A 20,478-nucleotide genomic window follows, 5' to 3' on the forward strand; every position below is an offset into this window, starting at 1 on the left:
TACAGAAAAAAAACTCTTGGAAAAAAACTTAAGGTTGTTTTCAAAATACAGGAGGGCTTATTTCGCAAATTGGACCAGAAAGTCGGAACCATAATATATCGAGAGCAACGACCCCGTAGAATTTCGAAAGCAACCATTACCGACCGATTGTTTGTCAGGTTTGTTTATAGCACCAGTTGTGTAATTTGCGCTCACTGTAAAATTACATCACAGTCTTGGAGTGTTAATCAAATATTACCAGCTATTTCGCTACTCAGTGTTGAGGTCACAAAATCAATTTTGAGCTGTGTTTTGGAGAAAATCGCCATTTTTTGAAGATTTCTTCCACGCTGAAGTCGCAGTAATATTCTGCGGGCTCCTCGAATGAACGGTAAGCTAAAAACAATTTTTGTGCTAATTGAAACGGGCTTCTTGGCCTGCTCAAGTAATATATGATACAAGAATAAAAGGAGTTGTCAATAACCTTTCTTCTTCAGGTCTAAATACTATTAATAAACTATTGATGTTTGATATGTAATCACTTATTGGCTCGAGTTGAACTTGCAAAAATTTCGAAACGAACAGTTTGAAGCAATTTCGGGTTTCTCTACAAAGCCTTGTTTGTCTTGTGGCACTACTGTAAACTGGACAACCGGAACAAAATATTTATAAATGATTTAACTTCGAGCAGGTCTGCCCATAAGTCAAAAATTTGGCTGGGCTTCACCGTAAAGTCAGATGAAGCAAAGCCATATCGCATTATATAAAATAAGGTAACAAACTATTGAAAGTACCGACAGCGCAAAGGAATTAATCTCTCATTTTTTTCCGAAGAAACTTCACTTTGTCGGGTATGAGGGCCATACGCAACGAGAAAACACAAACAAAACATAACCGATGATTGTTATGGCAGTTTAATTTGAGCCAAATTATTGGTGCTCTTCTGTGTTTAAGTACCGTCGCAGGAAATAACATAAAGAAATTCAACACACTCTTTCACGTTCGATGAGAACAAGAGGCTAATAACTTCAAACAAAATAAGTGTGATTTGCGAATTAGACTACCACAGGCCTTCTACCTGGTGGCGCGCGCGGTTGTCTGTGATTTCGAACACCAGAGGTAGTTAAAAATAAGCATTTTTTCATATTTGCCACCAAATATTCAGTGCAGATTGGCTTGCAAAGGAGAAAAGGACAGCAAAGCTTGTACAACTTTGGCTTGCTAACCTAACGTTTGGTTAAAAAGATCAACAAGACGACCGGCGAGATAGGTCAATTAAGAAATACTTATAATACGCGATCACAAAAACGGAAGAAAAAGAAAGAAAGTGAAAGGTGGGTAGGGGAAAATTAGTTTAGGAGGTATGTTTCGAAAGAAAGTCTTCCAAGTTAATTTTAGTTCTTTACGCCTGAAGTTTCGTTGTTGGTCAATCGACGTTGATAGGCTACAATTTCTCAGATCCCTTGTTCTTGCAAGGTAAGTAACAGATCTCTAGAATTAATGATAAAAATGCCATATGCAAAGATATACTGAAACAACAGCGAACTATTTCCACCAATCAACTAAATTAAATGTCTTGGCTGAATTTTCAGGGATGCGTCTCTGTCTCCCATTGCTGCTATGTGTGATTGTTGCTGCGCAGCATTTCAAGGCAGATGCGAAGCACAGATTGGACCTCCGACTTCGTCTCGGAAAAGCGCTGTTCCGAAGAGCGAGAGAGATCAACGAAACAGCGCAAGTGAATGACGACAAAAGAGAAGATAGTGAAGGCGACCTAACGGAGCAGGAAAGGGAACGAGCTCAGGAGGTAGACACAGCCGAAGATATTTTCGTCGGTTCCGGAAATCATGTGTTCGAGAGCCAAGGAAAGTCGGATGCTTCCGATTCAAAAGGAGAGGAAACTTCAGGTGACGAAGACATTGCAAGCGATGATGAAGCGGAAGACGATAGAGGCTCAACTTCCGGAGATGGTGACGAAGGTGATGAAGATGACGATGACGAAAAAGAAAATAGCGATGATGATGATGATGATGATAACAGCATACAGAGGAACAGTGAAACCACGGAAGAAGCATCTTCAGAAGGCGTTGATTCCAGTGGTTCAGCATTGATGGAAAACGAGAGCGCGTCAAGACGATCCCATGATACCTCTGGTTCAGGTTCCGGAAATGAGGATCAAGCAGATAGCGAAAGTCAAGAATCCGACAAATCGGAATCAGTGGAAAGTAGCACAGAGGGGTCTTCACAAGATACTTCCAGCGGTTCTGGGAAAGACACCAACGTCTTCAAGAAGTCTGAAATTGAGGCTACATCGTCTGGTGAAAGCGAAGATGACGATGAAAGCGGTAGCGCTGAAATAATCAGGAAGGGAATCGAGAGCTTGAGCAAACTTCTGAAACCAGTGGCTAGCGGTTATGAGTTTGAGCTGTTCAGCGGGAAAGCGCCTAAAAACGACAAGGAGAGCGAAGCGGAGGGCGAAAGCGAAAAGGGGGAGAGAAATGATTCCGAAGTGACACACGTCAAACAATGCAAGAGGGTTTGTGAAGATCCAATGACTTATAACGAATGTGCAGTGCCTCGCTGCGATTACAAGATGGGAACAATCAAAGACTTATGCATTTACTTGTGTAAACACCAGACACCTGTCTGTAGACAGGAATGCGAATAGGATACGCACTTTGGTACTCTTCATATTCGCAATGTGAATACAAATGATCATGGTTTAGACGAGCCACACAACGCCAGCCATTCGATCCAAGCTTATGGGACTACGTTTAAAGAAAGTGGTCAGGTAAAAATTCATGAGAAAGATAATTATAAAATTAATAATTTTTTTTTTAAGAAAAGGAATTAAACTTTCAACACCTCAGTCTAGGCAGGGAAAGTTCCACATGCAAGTCAACTTAATAATCTCAAACGAAAGTACTAAAAAAGTACTTCTTGGCTCCATCATAAGGTCAAACTTTCCTTCGACGAGGAAAAGCCTATTTTGTACCCAGGCAAAAGAATATTAAAATGGCAGCTATTTAGGAATAAGGCGTATATCACTTAATATCAGACCTTGTACTGATAACATTGTCCAAGTAATTTTACTTAACAATTGACATAACGGTCACGGTTGTCAAAGCTTCACGGATTACGGACTGAAACAATTTGAGAAGCTAGCTGCGCGGCACCAAAGCCAGACGGAATTTGGACCTAATGAAAAACGAAAGCCAACCTGGGAATAATACGAGGTTGAGAAATGAAACGTACGAATATGAACAAGACAACGACAAACGTTTAACACAAATATGGGTACAGGCGTGAAATGAACATACCCATCAGTAGTTGTTGCTCCTTGTGAGTTATTTCTAAGCAATTTAGAATTGAAACAGTTCGTTTCACAGAGGTAAAACTGGGATATTTGGCATAGATGGCGGCCAAGAAGTGGCTCTTTTGACTGCGTGCAAATTAAAAGAACTATATCTTCATTTTAGAGCAAATTCTCTTATTTTAATTTTGTCCGCGTTACCGAGGCTAAATCAGTGATTCTTTTTTAGTGATCTGAATTAGCTCAAGGAGGAAATAATTCTTGACCGCCATTTATCTATAAGGTCTATGGTCTTTGCTACCAACGGGTGTGTACTGTGGACAATTTCCTTGTTTCAAAAGGGAAGTAGAAGTGGTAGATACAAACATGGAAACAGAATTCACAAAAAAAAGCTATTACTGTTGTGTGTGGGTAAAACAACCTCTTAGACCCATCCTATGATTATTAAAACCAGATCTTGTTTAAAACTAAGTAATCACGGCGATTTAAGGGATTAGTGCAAAAAAGGGAACTTTCATGTGTTCAACTATACTCGCAAAAATCTAGCAAATCTCTAGTACTACGGAGGAGACAATTATATTTAAGCACAGGGGAAGGAAGCAAATTGGCAATTACTGTAGGGCCATCTAATCTTTTGCTCAAACCGTTTTCTCTATGAAAACCTAAAGAGCAAAAAAAAAAAAATGAAAATCTTCCAATTTTTAAATATTTGATCATTTTTAAGTGGTGTGGTACATTTTGATGCAAATATAGAAAAGGATTTCAGAAGTGTTCAGTTTGACAACAACCTGTTGCTTGAAATTCAGGTGGTCCATAAAACGCGTAACCGTCACCTATGGTGGCTGTTTTTGAAACTTTAAACGCAGGGTACAGAGAACCTCAATTTGACCATTCAAGACAGTTTTTTGCCGAGGGTTTTCTTGCATTGCTCCAGAGTAAAATTCACCCGGGCTCCATTTGAGGGCTCTTCTTTCGGCAAAGAAGAGCAGAATGATGGCCTTGATAGAGACCACAAGAAAGAAATTGGACTTTTATTTTCCAAAGCCCAAATGTCCGTCGAACGTTAGACGATATACTTCTCGAAGTTCTTTTTTTCATGGTATGCTAAAAAAAGTAAGCTCCTCTGGACCCTGTTGCTAAAACTGCGACCGAGTTCGCTCAACATATGTGACACATATTTTCATACGAAATGTTAGTAACAGTTACGTATGCATGGTATTGTGTTTTTGTACGAACATTAATGATGGAGGAAAATACAAATTACTTTAGTCGCAAGAAAACTTCATATGGATAAATAAAGACTGATTACAATTTACTCTGACTGGACTCTGATCTGACCGTGGCTAAAATTATTTAATGACAATTAATTGTTATCCCTGGCATTTATCCGCCACAGCCAGGTGGGACACTTAATGGCAAATACATAACGTCGCGTTAGACAACCGACGTGAAGATAACAGGGAGTTTAAGAAACGACAACGGCTACGGCAACGACAACGCCAAAAAGCAGTAATATTATTGGTTGAAAAAACCAAAATGATCGTGCTGCACGTGCGGCACGCATTTTTGAACATTTCTCTCCCGTACTAGTCAAAAGTACTAGGTGAAACTACCAAATTTGATGTTTTGACGACAACGTGGACAAACTACAGTGAATCTTTCAGTCTCGCTCTTTACTCCAAATCCGTCCGTAACAATCCAGTTATAGGACACTTCGCACATATTGTATAATATAAACAAGATTGAATAATCCCGAAATACTTAGATTAGTTCAAACCTATATTTTGAAATAACGTTTTCGTCCCCGTAGCCGTCGTGGTTTCTTAAACTCCCTAACATGTCACCCTCTACGGTAACTAATAACTGACCATTCTCAAACAAGTACTTTGGCGTAAACCGAGCAGATTATGACTTAACACTACGAACAATGTACCTAAGGGTGCGTTCGATTGGGAAATCTGGATTTCTCAATCGGATTTTCCCAATCAGATTTCAAAAAATCTGGATCTTGGGATTTCCAGTCGAACACAAAATCTGAAAACGGATTTTTTCGTGGATTTCCTATAATTGGGAATCCATGTCAGGAAGGGTTTCACTTAATGACTCCGCGACGAAATCGTCTTCAGATTTTGTGTTCGATTGGAAACCCGAAGATCCTGATTTTAACACTGATCTAAATCCGGATTTCCCAATCGAACGCACCTTAAGGAACATGAACGTCCAGTTTTTGTATACTAGTTTGGCCCGCAATTCGTTAACTTTGTCATGCAAAGTATCCCACCAGACTGTGGGGGATCCATTCTGGAAACAACTGTATAGTTTCTGTCATTTTTAACCCGTTCATGCGCAGTAGACTGCGTTTGTAATAGTACGGAAATGTGTAAACGTAATATCAGTAGACAATGGGTCTCGCACCTTGACACACAACAATCCGTACAAATCCCGTCAAGATAACAGACTGCAACTGGCGTGACTGAATCGGCTCACAGGGACATGATTTGTCATAATTCATCAGATGCCTAGAGTCACAACTGCCAAAACGCTAGACTTTCAAAGACTTTTGATCAATTTAAAGAAGATATCGCTCTCAGACTGCGAAACCTCCTGCGGTGATTGGCACTAAAAAGTGGTCCAGTTTACACAACAGAAAATAAAGAGACAGATTGATACAGGGTTTAACGAAATGAAGATTTCCTATCCGTATTGCACATTCACGGGTTGATTGACACTGATAGTAGAATGAAATCAAAGACGGTTTGCCTTTTATGGTTAAGGTCCCTCTTAAAAATTACTGCACGACTCTCGTCTCTCAGACCTGCGCGTTCCAAGATCAAGAGAGACGTAATTATAAACAAACTGCGAAGGGATACAAACTTGCCATGAACATCAAAACAAAGTCGTAGGGCTTATATTAGAAACGGCAAACTAATTCAAGTAAAATCACTCGGCATTTAAATGCACCAGCAAGCGCGGACATGAATGTTTATTAAACTGAAATTTCATCAAAGAACACAGTCAGAGTAACAAGTCAATAAAAATCAATACACAACTTGATTGGACGAATAAAAGCAGATTGGTCCATAAATTTGCACCCAAAAAGGCCTCCACGAAATATACAAAAACACTTTTATCTCGCTTTTCAATTTTAATAATAGCCGATTTACTCCAATCGGACACTTGCAAAACCTTTTGCTTGACAAAAATCTGGAATGTCAATCTCTGGTACGTCTTTCAATACTGACTGCTTTGAACCTGAAACAATGGACTCAATGTGCTCTTCGTTGAGTGCGTGCGAAGGCCTTGCGCCAGCGGAATAATTTTCAGCGGATTCTCTACTCAAAGACTGCCCATTGCCACGTTCTTTGCTTTCTGTTGTCAAAGCTTCAACGTTATCTTGATCACCAGTTGTGTAGTTTGTAGTTAATTTGCTGTGTGCAAGAGCCTCACTGCTTGTGACGGGAGCTCTTGATGCAGTGTCCTCAATTGTAGTCTCTGTTGAATTCATTGATGAGGGGGACAGTAGATTGTTTCCACCTTAGAAAAGAGAAGAAAAACTATTACAAAGTAGACTTAACCAAACTACAGCTCAATAAAGTAAAAGATTCAATTTAAAAAGCAGTTAAAACCAAATAAGCACAACACGATTAATTAAGGGAAGAAAATACTCACTTTCATTTGCCTTAACTGGCAAGGATTCAAGGAAACGTTGGTCCCCAGGACTCAGAGTATCGGAAGACGAGAGACGAGGTCTTTCAGCCTCTCCACAATCTCCAGAACTTCGAGTTCCCGCCAAAGTGGAATCCGCTGAGAATGGCTCAAGACGACCCTGCGATTCAACCCCTTGTAAACTCTGACTTCCTGGCATGGGCCCTTGCGGTAATTGCGCTAATTGATAAGGAGTGCAAAACGGTGCAAACAAGGTGAAAGGCATTTGAAGTTGAGTTTGCCAGGGAACAAATGGAACAGCCGTATACAAGGGGCGATTCCACGTGGTGTTCACCGAGGATAAGCAGTGATTTGTAGCATCGAAGGGTTTTTCCTTCGAAGCTTGGTTGCGGTTTAGTGGCTGTCTTTCTCCAGTTTTCTTTGAATAGATCTGCCTTTTTACGTGAAGTAATAGATCTGTAAGTAGCGAAAAATATCCGTCATTGTCAAAGGAACAAAGCGTTTGGTTCTCGCAAGGCAATAAAAGGCGAGTAATCCTTCGCACGCTTTTCAAAACCAATCTACATAACTTTAACCTTTACTTGAATGCGAGACTCCATGAATGTGAAACCTAGTTCTTCAGTAACAGTTAATGACAAATTGGATAGATTATACAATCCGCCTCGGGTCCATTTTATTCCGAAAAGCTTGGCTACTAAGCATGGCATCGACCACTCAAGCAATAGAGGACTTTTTCCGTGTTTCCCTAGCCTCATCTAAACACAAGGGGTAGTTGGGAGAATTCGAGACAGTTACGCAAACCCGAGGCGTAGTCGAGGGTTTGCATAACTGTCGAGAATTCTCCCAATTCTCCCGAGTGTTTAGATGAGGCTATGGAAACACGGACAAAAGTCCTCTATTGCTTTTATAAAATATTTCTCAAAGATAATTTAACAAATGAAGGAAAATGCTGGTTTTTTTACTTCTTGATTGAAACAGATTTTCTTGATACACACTCATATTTCCTACCAGCCAATCAAACGCGCGTCTGACAACACATAACCAATCAAAATTCTTGTGATGTCACAGCCGTGTTTTCCATACTCTCACTAACACAGCTATTGACCAATGAGAGTGCGGGTACTATCCTAATTATTTTAAAATGAAAAATGGCATCGTGACCGTTTAAGCCTGGTTTTAACTAGCGACGCAAGCGTAAACACAAGATGATACGCAAACTCAGTACTTTGATGTTAATTAGAGCCTTTTGTTAGAACAATAGAGACATCAATTAACAACAAGTATATTCGCTTGCGTGTGTTCCTTGTGCCTATACTTGCGTCGCTAGTGAAAACCAGGCCTTACGAACGACCAGCGGTTTTCGTTAATGGTTTGCTGAGGGGGGTTCAGTCTCGCGAGCTCAGAAAACCTGGCTGTGGTCATTGTTATTTAAGGTTTTTCGTTTACGAAAGGGAAATAGGGACTTTAAGATTTACGACGCGGTCGTCAACGAGAGCGCCATAAAACAACAATAGGGAGCTTTAGCAACGACAACGGCGACGGCAACGAGAACGTTACAAATTTGCATATTCAGTGGGCAAAAACAATAGCTTTGCGCGCCCTGCACGTGCGTTTTTCATTTTTGTCAATTTCTTTGCCGTCGTCAGCAAAGCAACAACGTGAAATAACCAAGTTTGAGGTGATACGGAGAACGTCAGCACTTGGAGATAAATTTTCATTTTTCTCCCCTAAATTTAGCGCCGCTCGTAACGGTTTCATTCCTGAAGGACCGCCACACCTTTGTCGTATTAAAAAGCTTGGAATAGTCGCGAAGTGATCGCAATAACTTGAATTTATGTTTTTACATGACGTTCTCGATGCCGTTCCCGTCGTCGTTGCTAAAGCTCTCTATTATCGTTGGTTAAAAGAGGATAGATAATCGTGCTGCACGTGCGGCACGCATTTTAGCACATATTCGTGCGGCGCTCTGCACAACAACGACGTGAAATCACCAATTTGAGGTTTTGACGACAACGCAAGCGTCAATAATTAAATCAATCAATCAATCAATAACTTTATTAATGTGTCAGGTAGATCTAGCTTACATATACGTAAACTAATTGGGGACACTTAACTACTAGTGAATTAAAAGTTAAGAAGAAATATATTAATCTGATTCAAAATACTAATTATTAGTAGTAAGCGTTAAAATTCTCTGTTTTTAAACTAGTTCCCTAAAAGTATCTTGACATATCAGTATCCCATAAAACCATGCTTCTTTAAAACCAAAGGTTGAAGACTAACAATAGGGAGCTTAAGCAACGACAACGGCGACGGCAACGAGAACGTCACAAATTTGCATATTTAGTAGGCAAAAACAATAGCTTTAAACGCCCTGCACGTGTGTTTTTCACTTTTGTCCATTTCATTGCCGTCGTCAGCAAAACTACAACGTGAAATAGCCAAATTTTAGGTTTTATGGAAAACGTCAGTACTTGAGGATAAATTTTCATTTTCTGCCCTAACTGAATTGAGCGCCGTTCCTACCAGCGTCATTTTTGAGGAACTACCACACCCCCATCATATTAAAAAAGTTGAAATATTAACGAAGCGATTACAATAACGCGAATTTATATTTTGAGATGACGTTCTCGTTGCCGTCGCCGTTGTCGTTGCTTAAGCTCCCTACTAACCCTAACCTAACGCTAACGATCCTGCGAATGTTACTTACGTTTTGCATGCTTCCGTCGCAAGAGAAAACCAGCCTTAACGTTTGCAGAAGAACAAAAAACCGCCCCATATATTTTCAGTTTCCCTAGTCGTTGACGTCTGAATTTCACTAATTACAGGTTTAAAATAAATAGACTGGTTTTTATCCTGCACGGCAAGTTGCTTCTAACGGAAAGTCTTCTTTCTCACCTCGTCTCCCTTTGCGAAAAAACGCATGCTTGAACTCGCACCTTGAAGCCGAAGACAACACGGAAGAAGCTGTTCTCCTCGGATACTCCGTAATCTTACGAAATCCATACAAGTTCAACTGTCGAACAAAACTCGCAAAATTCTTCGTTTTAAACAGCGCGCTCGATGGATTGTTTAGAATCTCGGCGACAAATCTTTGATTACTCGGAATCACGATGGTCGTTCCCTGCGCATTCCAATTAATCTCATGGCATTTCGGATTATTCACAATCCACCACAACTTTTCTGGAAAACTGAGCAAACTTACATCAGGAAGAGATTCTGCGTTTGGGTAGGACGAAACACTCGCCATATTTACAAAAGGTGGAAAAAAATTCACTTGTCCGTTATTTTGTTTCCATGGAATTGCACGCGGCTCTTAATTCACGTCATTAACGGCACGCACCACCTCAACTCCTGATTGGCTAATAATTAGTTTAAGAGCGCGCGCTCTTGCGAACTTTTTTGGGGGAGCTTTCTCAAAATTCATATCTCTTAATGCAAGATGATTGGAGAAGGAAGAATATTATTTAGCTGGACAAATATTTGCTGTCACTAGATCATGGGGTGCCTACATTGAAATGCACCCGAAATGTTAATGCTTCGGTCAAAGATGTTTGTGACTATGATCTATGATTGTCTCTTGCAAAATTGCCGAATACATCAAATGTTAAAGAGGCAGAACAGGTCATCAGTGATGCCAAGCTTGATTTATTGTTTGACATGGCTGGCACATTTCAGGTGGTTAAAGCTACCACTGATGTTGTGAACCTTATCCAGAAAACTGTCAACTGGTACGTTTTGCGAAGAGCACAGCCAGCTTATGACAGTTTCAAAGAGGGTCTTCATACATGAGCAGTCTTGGACTCAATTTTGCAATATCCACACGTGATGAGGGAAGCTTTCTGTTTCAAGCCTGAAACTTTGAGTGTGAATGACTTTGATTCCATCTTCTCGGTCGCACGTGCATGTGAAGGATCTAATAGAAGGGAGGTTGAGAGCCTCGTTCTCGCTCACTGACAGGACTTGATTCAAGACGGTGAAGAACAGTCTGCTACGGTAAGCCTGTCGGACATCCAGTTTTTTGTGTCAGGATGCAAACATTTACCTCCCCTGGGACTTTCTTGTGAGATATCGTTTCTTCATGAGCTAGAAGAAAATGCTGGAATGCTTTCTAGATTTCCTAAGGCAAGTACATGCTCTTGTACCCTTTATCTCCCTGGAGTTTATAAGACATACGTAGACTTTAAGGGAGCTATGAGCTATGCTGTTCAAAATAGCCGAGGAAGTTTTATGAAAGAGTGAACTTGCCTCACATTTCAAGACATTACCCACATATGTTAGAGATGAAATGGGTCTTCACAACATATAGTATGAACGTAACTCCAATTAAACACTGTATATCAGTTGAATAGAGTTGCTGGTTACAGCCACTTTGTCTTACAAGAAATGGCTTTTTACCTCTACCATGTTAGAGCAAGTTGCAGTGTGTTGCTTTCAAATTTTTACTTGCAAGCCAATCTAGTTAACAGTTTTGGTGTTTTGTTAGTTGAAAGGCAAATAAAACATTTGAAAGCTTGAGGTTTATGTCAATCTCTCTTGTCTTGTGGCATGGTAGGTTCCCTCTCCACTCCTCATTCAGCCGGAAGTGGGCTCAACCTTAAAACCAAATCTTGGTCCCTGTGACCAAAATGAAGAGTTCAGTCAAAGCAAGAGAGGATGAAGTAAGAGAACGGATCCCCATGCCTCCCATCATAGTTTTTAAAAATCTATTTTTCAGTTTTGCAAAGCTATTTAAGTTCTCGTTTCCAATGCCGCATATTTTAAATTTCATTACGTTATGATAACTGCCCAATCAACATATCTGCATACCTAAAATCAGATTTTAAAAAACTATGATTGGAAGAGGCCCATGTATCTTACCTCATCCTCTCCGGTCAAAGGGAGTCAGTCCCTGGGACACAAGACATCACCAAATAAACAATGTGCACGTGTGTTTTCACCAGATCAGACAGAACAAAGAAAGACAGGGAACCCTTCTTCCCTCCCCTTGCTCTCTCTTCTTACTTCCACCTGATCTGCACTTGGTGCCAATTATCCTAACTTCCCTCCCCACTTTTGCAAAAACAGTTGCATCAATTCCTTTAATTAACGACGATAACCACCACTTTGAGAATCTGACTCGAAATAACATTTTTAATTTCAATAACACTTAAATGAAATTGAACAATAAGAATTGAACAACAAGGATAAAGGAGTAATGCATATTAAGAATTATAATTTGTAATGCTGAAAAGGATATCAACTGAACATTTCTCAATTTGTACAAATGTATAAGACCACAATAGATGTCACTTTTGGTAAGTATATGCCATCAAAAATGTTAAGAGCAACATGTATGGAGCACAATATTTCAGGTTACAGGTACTGAATCTCATTCTAAAACTGTCATGTCAACTAGTTTCACTGAGGCCTTTCCAGTTGTGATAATTGTTATAATTCTGATATAGAATTTCCTACAAACTCAATAACCTGTTTGTACAGGTCTATTCTCGAAGTACTCACAACAGCATCTATCTCTTGACAAAAATTCTGGTAGAGTTCATCATTTAGAGGGTTGCAAATAGGGGGTACTTGAACAACTGTCAGGAAGAGATTCTGCGTTTGGGTAGGACGAAACACTCGCCATATTTACAAAAGGTGGAAAAAAATTCACTTGTCCGTTATTTTGTTTCCATGGAATTGCACGCGGCTCTTAATTCACGTCATTAACGGCACGCACCACCTCAACTCCTGATTGGCTAATAATTAGTTTAAGAGCGCGCGCTCTTGCGAACTTTTTTGGGGGAGCTTTCTCAAAATTCATATCTCTTAATGCAAGATGATTGGAGAAGGAAGAATATTATTTAGCTGGACAAATATTTGCTGTCACTAGTTCATGGGGGTCCTACATTGAAATGCACCCGAAATGTTAATGCTTCGGTCAAAGATGTTTGTGACTATGATCTATGATTGTCTCTTGCAAAATTGCCGAATACATCAAATGTTAAAATGGCAGAACAGGTCATCAGTGATGCCAAGCTTGATTTATTGTTTGACATGGCTGGCACATTTCAGGTGGTTAAAGCTACCACTGATGTTGTGAACCTTATCCAGAAAACTGTCAACTGGTACGTTTTGCGAAGAGCACAGCCAGCTTATGACAGTTTCAAAGAGGGTCTTCATACATGAGCAGTCTTGGACTCAATTTTGCAATATCCACACGTGATGAGGGAAGCTTTCTGTTTCAAGCCTGAAACTTTGAGTGTGAATGACTTTGATTCCATCTTCTCGGTCGCACGTGCATGTGAAGGATCTAATAGAAGGGAGGTTGAGAGCCTCGTTCTCGCTCACTGACAGGACTTGATTCAAGACGGTGAAGAACAGTCTGCTACGGTAAGCCTGTCGGACATCCAGTTTTTTGTGTCAGGATGCAAACATTTACCTCCCCTGGGACTTTCTTGTGAGATATCGTTTCTTCATGAGCTAGAAGAAAATGCTGGAATGCTTTCTAGATTTCCTAAGGCAAGTACATGCTCTTGTACCCTTTATCTCCCTGGAGTTTATAAGACATACGTAGACTTTAAGGGAGCTATGAGCTATGCTGTTCAAAATAGCCGAGGAAGTTTTATGAAAGAGTGAACTTGCCTCACATTTCAAGACATTACCCACATATGTTAGAGATGAAATGGGTCTTCACAACATATAGTATGAACGTAACTCCCATTAAACACTGTATATCAGTTGAATAGAGTTGCTGGTTACAGCCACTTTGTCTTACAAGAAATGGCTTTTTACCTCTACCATGTTAGAGCAAGTTGCAGTGTGTTGCTTTCAAATTTTTACTTGCAAGCCAATCTAGTTAACAGTTTTGGTGTTTTGTTAGTTGAAAGGCAAATAAAACATTTGAAAGCTTGAGGTTTATGTCAATCTCTCTTGTCTTGTGGCATGGTAGGTTCCCTCTCCACTCCTCATTCAGCCGGAAGTGGGCTCAACCTTAAAACCAAATCTTGGTCCCTGTGACCAAAATGAAGAGTTCAGTCAAAGCAAGAGAGGATGAAGTAAGAGAACGGATCCCCATGCCTCCCATCATAGTTTTTAAAAATCTATTTTTCAGTTTTGCAAAGCTATTTAAGTTCTCGTTTCCAATGCCGCATATTTTAAATTTCATTACGTTATGATAACTGCCCAATCAACATATCTGCATACCTAAAATCAGATTTTAAAAAACTATGATTGGAAGAGGCCCATGTATCTTACCTCATCCTCTCCGGTCAAAGGGAGTCAGTCCCTGGGACACAAGACATCACCAAATAAACAATGTGCACGTGTGTTTTCACCAGATCAGACAGAACAAAGAAAGACAGGGAACCCTTCTTCCCTCCCCTTGCTCTCTCTTCTTACTTCCACCTGATCTGCACTTGGTGCCAATTATCCTAACTTCCCTCCCCACTTTTGCAAAAACAGTTGCATCAATTCCTTTAATTAACGACGATAACCACCACTTTGAGAATCTGACTCGAAATAACATTTTTAATTTCAATAACACTTAAATGAAATTGAACAATAAGAATTGAACAACAAGGATAAAGGAGTAATGCATATTAAGAATTATAATTTGTAATGCTGAAAAGGATATCAACTGAACATTTCTCAATTTGTACAAATGTATAAGACCACAATAGATGTCACTTTTGGTAAGTATATGCCATCAAAAATGTTAAGAGCAACATGTATGGAGCACAATATTTCAGGTTACAGGTACTGAATCTCATTCTAAAACTGTCATGTCAACTAGTTTCACTGAGGCCTTTCCAGTTGTGATAATTGTTATAATTCTGATATAGAATTTCCTACAAACTCAATAACCTGTTTGTACAGGTCTATTCTCGAAGTACTCACAACAGCATCTATCTCTTGACAAAAATTCTGGTAGAGTTCATCATTTAGAGGGTTGCAAATAGGGGGTACTTGAACAACTGTTAGTCTCGTGGGGAGGTTCACGGTCCCAGAATTTTTTGCTGTTGTGGTGTAAATGCCTGGCCAAACGCTCGCAACATTGCAACGCAACATCTTGAAACATTTTTGCATGATACTGCGACATGCGCTGAACGGGCCGGCCAAACGCGCGCAACATTCTCAACACTTTCGCGCAACATATCAATGTTTATGTGCCCCAGGCCCCTGGCGGGCAACAAGTGGACCTAGCGCGCATGCCCTAGTGCAACAATGTTCCGTAAACGTGGCCAAACGAGTACAACATCATGCAACATCCAAAATGTTGCAAAGGAAGCAGGTGCTGATTACAGTTAAATAGCTGCCGGGGTGTCAGGTTATTCTCTGTAGAAAGAGAATGATGGTTGTGGGCATGGACAAACTCTTGTAGAAGTTGATTTATTCTTGGAACACATAATGTAAGCAAAGTAAATCTGTGACATTGGAAGAATCCAGGAGGCCTTCATGCTCTAACTCATAGAGCTCTGACTTAATTAAAACAGCACAATGAATATTTAAGTCACGATTAAACCGCCCTACTCTCTGGTTATGAACTGAACTTCCAGTGATGATCGCCAACCCCCCTGCTGGTGAATGATTAGTCATTTCTTCCCAAACACGTACATTTTCTCCTCCTTTGTTATTTCGTACTTTCAGTGGTCTTCCATACTGACTGACTGCACGTTTGAACAAAGTTAAAACAGTTTGGGATGTATTGTTGTTACTGCATTCACAAAATACAATCAGTCTGCTGGAAACCATCTGGACACGCCGCTGTCCATTCTGTTTGCAGGTATGAAAATACCCATGATTACGCACGAGCGTATGTGGACCATGCGGTCGAAAAGAAAAATAGAATGTTGTTGTTGCGTTTTGTTAACAGAAGTTTGATATTGGTCTAACCAAATTTGTCTATTCGAGCCGGATGCAAACTGCGGCCAGCTAAAGGATGGATAAGCAAGAAGGGTTCCATGCTGTGGATGAACAAGTAATATCGCCGCTTCACAGCAGTCTAATACAACCTGAAGATTCGGTATAAAGCCAAACAGGATCAAATTCGTCATCAAGTTAGTCAAGGAGGAGAAAGGACGCCCAAATCAAGGTCGCCATCGCGAGCCTTTATGCAAAGCAGTTAAAGGAGCGAATAAAAAGGGAAAATGAGGCACGTGAGAAGGAATTATATTTAGAGAAGAAATGGCCCAAAGGGAATTGGAGTTGAAACTGGAATATCGAAAAAGGGAGCTCGATCTGTTACGGAAAAAACGAGAGAACGATATGGCCATAATTTCTGCCCAAGACCAAGCGGAGGTAGCACAACTTGAGAATGAAATACTGGGACAAGACCTTATCGAAGGTAAAGAGGTCACTGAGCGAAGGGTTAAGGTCAGTCAAACTTCGCCATCTTTGAAACATTATTTACTTCCCAGTCCCCATACAGTAAATGATTTGGACAGTAAAGATGAACATTCAAGCCCATGTATTGAAGTTGAACCTGGAATGACAACGGGATATGTTTTCCAAGGAAGTAAGCCAGTTGTTTACTCAAGAGTCATCCGTAAATTATGACAGACAAACTGCCATTTCATATAAAGATACTCCCCTGAGTACAAGTCCCAAGTCTTTGCCATTAAAGAATTTACAATTTCATGCCCCTAATAATGATGTTCCCAACTTGGGGATAAGTCAGTTACCAGTTGCCATAGCAAGGGAATTAAATGTGCTACCGTTCAGTACTTCTGCGAAACTACCTAATCGAGATTTCAGCCAACCTGGAGATAAATGTTCATTCCAAGCTACACCAACCCCTGTCAGCTTAGCTGAAAACACCAAAGTGTTTGATCAGTTCCCCTCATCTGGACATGCGACTATGACCTACGATAAACATGGGTCATCTTGTAATGGTAGTGCATCTACTCCTTATTTTGATAGAGAAATTTGTCATGGTACTACTCCCCTGGGAAGGGCTACAAGTATCCCTTTGACATCAACTTACAGTACTATTTGTAACTAATGGCAACTTACCTTGGGCCTCTTGTGAACCAATATGCGCGTCCTCCATTCATAACTCTCAACCATCGTTCATGGCACATGAACTTGGGCTCCGGGTACTGGAAAGGCGTCAACTCCCTCCCCAAGTGGTTTTAAAGTGACCACTAATCATTCAGCTCAAGCTAAAGAACTAGTAGATTCAGTTATTGGCAATCTCACAGAGGATCAAGAAACCGTCTTCTGCTTGACCTCTGATAGCTTGCAAACAGACTCAAGCGTAGCTCTTTTGCGAGCACAAGAACAGCAGCGATTACCAACGCTTGAGCTCTTCAAGTTCACAGGCAAACCAATCGATTGGCCAAAGTTTATTGAAAGATTTCGTGACCAAATACACAACAAAACGACACTTGCTGATTCAGATAGGATGGCCTACCTATATTACCAAGTGAAAGCATGTACGAAGTGGTGTGTGAAGATGGGTCAGTCGGCTATACTCCAAACCCCGGAGTATCTTAGCAGAGCAACTATGCGACTACGATGCACCTAAGAGTAAGATGGTATGAGCACATAGATGGTCGTACGGATTATAAATAACCAAAACGAGACATTGCATGGTTATTTAACAAATAACCAAAAAATGTGGTTATTTGCTAAATAACCAAAACTTAAAATTGGTTATTTCTAAATAACCAAAATTTAAAAGTGGTTATTTGCTAAATAACCAAAACTGCAAATTGGTTATTTAGCACAAAACTGGTTATTTACCTAATTTGTTATGGACGTAACCACGTGGCCCACTTTCCCGCCCATTTCCTACAGTGCATTGCATGCTTCGATTTCTCTCCATGTAACATGGCTTCCAACGATGACATGGTGGCAAGAATCTCTGCTGCAGTTTGCAGCGCACTGAGAAATTCTCAGCAACAGGTACATGTCAAGGCAAAGAGTTGATGGTGACTTGTTTTCTGAAACACATGTTGAATTGTCTTGTCAGTGATTGAAGGCTGCCAAATACTTACAGTCCATTGCGGGAATGCGTGCAAATTTAAGGACCTCAATGCTTTGTCCGACTGGGCTTTTTGGGGAATATGGTTTATACTTGTTAAGTGTGGATACGTTTTCCTAGCCTTTGGACAATGTGGTGTTTGAAACCATGCGATTTTGCAATTTTTTGTTTTCAGGATGAACAGAAGTTACTTTCTGTTGAACAATCACCAGTCAGTGTTCAGTTGCCATCGTCTGTTCTTCGCGGCTCGAGGTAAAGTCGTGAAATGAATGGGGATAATTCTCGATCGTATTTCCAAGGGCCTAACCGACGGCGAGGTTCCTCAGCAAGGTCGGTACAAGGAAAAGCAAAAATTGTTACCAAAGATGTAGTGCGCATGCCATATGAGGAGGGTGACATTTTTGCCATTCCACAAGGCGGGCGAAGGGCCCAATTAGCAGAATTGGGTCTGATTGGCAAAGTCAGCCTGAATACTACATGAAACAAGAGAGCTGTTGTAAGTGAATCAATCAATCAATCCAATTTTGATCCGGGTTTATCCCCGTAAACGGGGGTGGCCTGATTTACCCCACTTTGTCAGCAACCTTTTTAACTCCCACTCTCCATCTCGCTCGATTCATGGCGTCCTTTTTCTCCAAACCAACGCTCATGCTCTCCTTCTCCACTTGCGTCTTCCTCGTCTTCTTTGGTCGTCCTCCCTTCCTCTTGCCCTTCACTTCGAACTCCAATGCTATTCTCAGAACATGCTCATCATCCCTCCTCAACACATGCCCGTACCATCTCACTCCATTTGCCTTTGCCATCTGGACCACTGTTTCCTTCAATCCCAACATCTCCATCAGGTCCTCTGTCCTCTTTTTCTCCATCAGTTTTGCACCACACATTGCTCTCACCATTGCTCTCTGAGTCCTTCTCAAAATTGCTATCTCATTTTCCCTTGGACACTATGTCTGACCGAGTCCCGTTCCCCCCCCCCTTAATGTGTTTATCTGTTTAAACATACAATTCATTACATTTTTGCTTTGTTTTTGTCTGAAATTCCAAAAGGTTGATACAACAGGCTGCTAAAGTATAATGCATGTTAACACTCAATATTTCTATATTTTTATTTCGCATCAAGCTTGAGGTTCCCACATTTGATCGGAGCTGCCCTTTAAAAAAATAATAAGTAGATAAAATACTTTTATCATTGCAATGAACCCAATTAACTAAGTTTTCAAACTTGTTCTTATCTTTTAAGGTCATTGGATGAAGTGTATGCAGCTCTTATTTGTGATGAATTCATTTCTGATGACGAATTTATCCCTGAAGGTGAAAAGCATGCTCTGCCTAGTGATGAAGCAAAAACCATCGAGGCAAACATCACGCTGAGGGAAATTCTCCATAATCTCTCATCAGTCATAACACGTTCTGCGACCTCTAAATTTAATGTCAGTAGAAATCATATATGGGAGGGTGCTAGGAGAGCACTCAATCGGAAGTCTTTTGACCCCAAAATCAAACTGTCTGTAAAGTTTACAGATGACTTGGGAATTTCAGAAGGGACAGTAGACCTTGGTGGCCCTTACATTGAAATGCCTCTCAGAGATTTGTTATGACAGTATAGTGAAAGGCACCCAAAAAGTTAATGCTTCGGTCAAAGTTGTTTGTGACTATGATCTATGAGTGTCTCTTGAAAAATTGCTGAATACATCAAATATTAAAGAGGCAGAACAGGTCATCAGTGATGCCAAGCTTCATTTATTGTTCGACATGGCTGGCACATTTCAGGTGGCTGAAGCTACTACTGATATTGTGAACCTTATCCAGAAAACTACCAACCGGTACGTTTTGGGAAGAGCACAGCCAGCTTATGACAGTTTCAAAGAGGGTCTTCGTACATTGGGGGTCTTGGACTCAATTTTGCAATATCCACACGTGATGAGGGATTAAGCCTTCTGTTTCAAGCCTGAAACTTCGAGTGTGAACGCACGCACGTGCATGTGAAGGATCTAATCGAAGTGAGGTTGAGAGCCTCGTTCTCGCTCACTGGCAGGACTTGATTCAAGACGGTGAAGAATAGTCTGCTACGGTAAGCCTGTCGGACATCCTGTTTTTTGTGTCAGGATGCAAACATTTACCTCTCCTGGGACTTTCTTGTGAGATATCGTTTCTTCATGAGCTAGAAGAAAATGCTGGAATGCTTTCTAGATTTCCTAAGGCAAGTACATGCTCTTGTACCCTTTATCTCCGTGTAGTTTATAAGACATATTTAGACTTTAAGGGAGCTATGAGCTATGCTGTTCAAAACAGCCTAGGGTTTGGAATGGCATAAGTTTTATGAAAGACTGACCTTGCCTCACATTTCAAGATATTACCCACATATTTTAGAGATGAATTGTGCCAACAATGTTGCAAGATGTTGCGTTGAAATGTTGCGAGCGTTTGGCCAGGCCTTAAAAAGTGACAAATTAAAACTTACTTAAGGCCTGGCCAAACGCTTGCAACATTGTTGGGCACAACATGTTGCATACGTTTGGCCACCCTGTTGGGATATGTTGCGACATGTTGCATC

The 20,478-nt window shown here is 40.6% G+C and overlaps 3 protein-coding genes across 5 annotated transcripts in view; 1 reads left to right on the top strand and 2 right to left on the bottom strand.

The window, feature by feature from the left end:
* The first annotated feature begins 244 nt into the window (after positions 1–244).
* LOC138049773 (uncharacterized) lies at positions 245–4,607 on the top strand. Of its 3 annotated transcripts, none has more exons than XM_068896185.1 (2): positions 245–370; positions 1,572–4,607. In XM_068896185.1, the coding sequence occupies exons 1-2, from the start codon at positions 364–366 to the stop codon at positions 2,645–2,647; spliced, it is 1,083 nt and encodes a 360-aa protein (XP_068752286.1). In that variant the 5' UTR covers positions 245–363; the 3' UTR covers positions 2,648–4,607. The 3 variants fall into 3 exon arrangements, with proteins under 3 accessions (XP_068752286.1, XP_068752287.1, XP_068752288.1); XM_068896186.1 differs by lacking the exon at positions 245–370 and adding an exon at positions 623–752; XM_068896187.1 differs by lacking the exon at positions 245–370 and adding an exon at positions 1,016–1,313.
* A 1,845-nt stretch (positions 4,608–6,452) lies between these two features.
* On the bottom strand, positions 6,453–10,208 carry LOC138048473 (uncharacterized). The gene is made up of 3 exons (XM_068894657.1): positions 9,857–10,208; positions 6,962–7,414; positions 6,453–6,826 (listed from the first exon to the last, which is right to left on the bottom strand). Exons 1-3 carry the CDS (start codon positions 10,206–10,208, stop codon positions 6,453–6,455), a joined length of 1,179 nt encoding a protein of 392 aa, XP_068750758.1.
* A 9,436-nt stretch (positions 10,209–19,644) lies between these two features.
* Positions 19,645–20,478, bottom strand: part of LOC138049776 (uncharacterized) — a 14,605-nt gene continuing 13,771 nt past the window's right edge. The window contains exon 15 of the mRNA XM_068896190.1: positions 19,645–20,478. This exon is cut by the window's right edge and continues 855 nt beyond it. The gene's annotated coding sequence lies outside the window, so the exon portion shown is untranslated.

The sequence above is a fragment of the Montipora capricornis genome, chromosome 5 (genome assembly GCF_036669925.1).
Source record: "Montipora capricornis isolate CH-2021 chromosome 5, ASM3666992v2, whole genome shotgun sequence".
Taxonomy (NCBI): Eukaryota; Metazoa; Cnidaria; class Anthozoa; order Scleractinia; family Acroporidae; genus Montipora; species Montipora capricornis.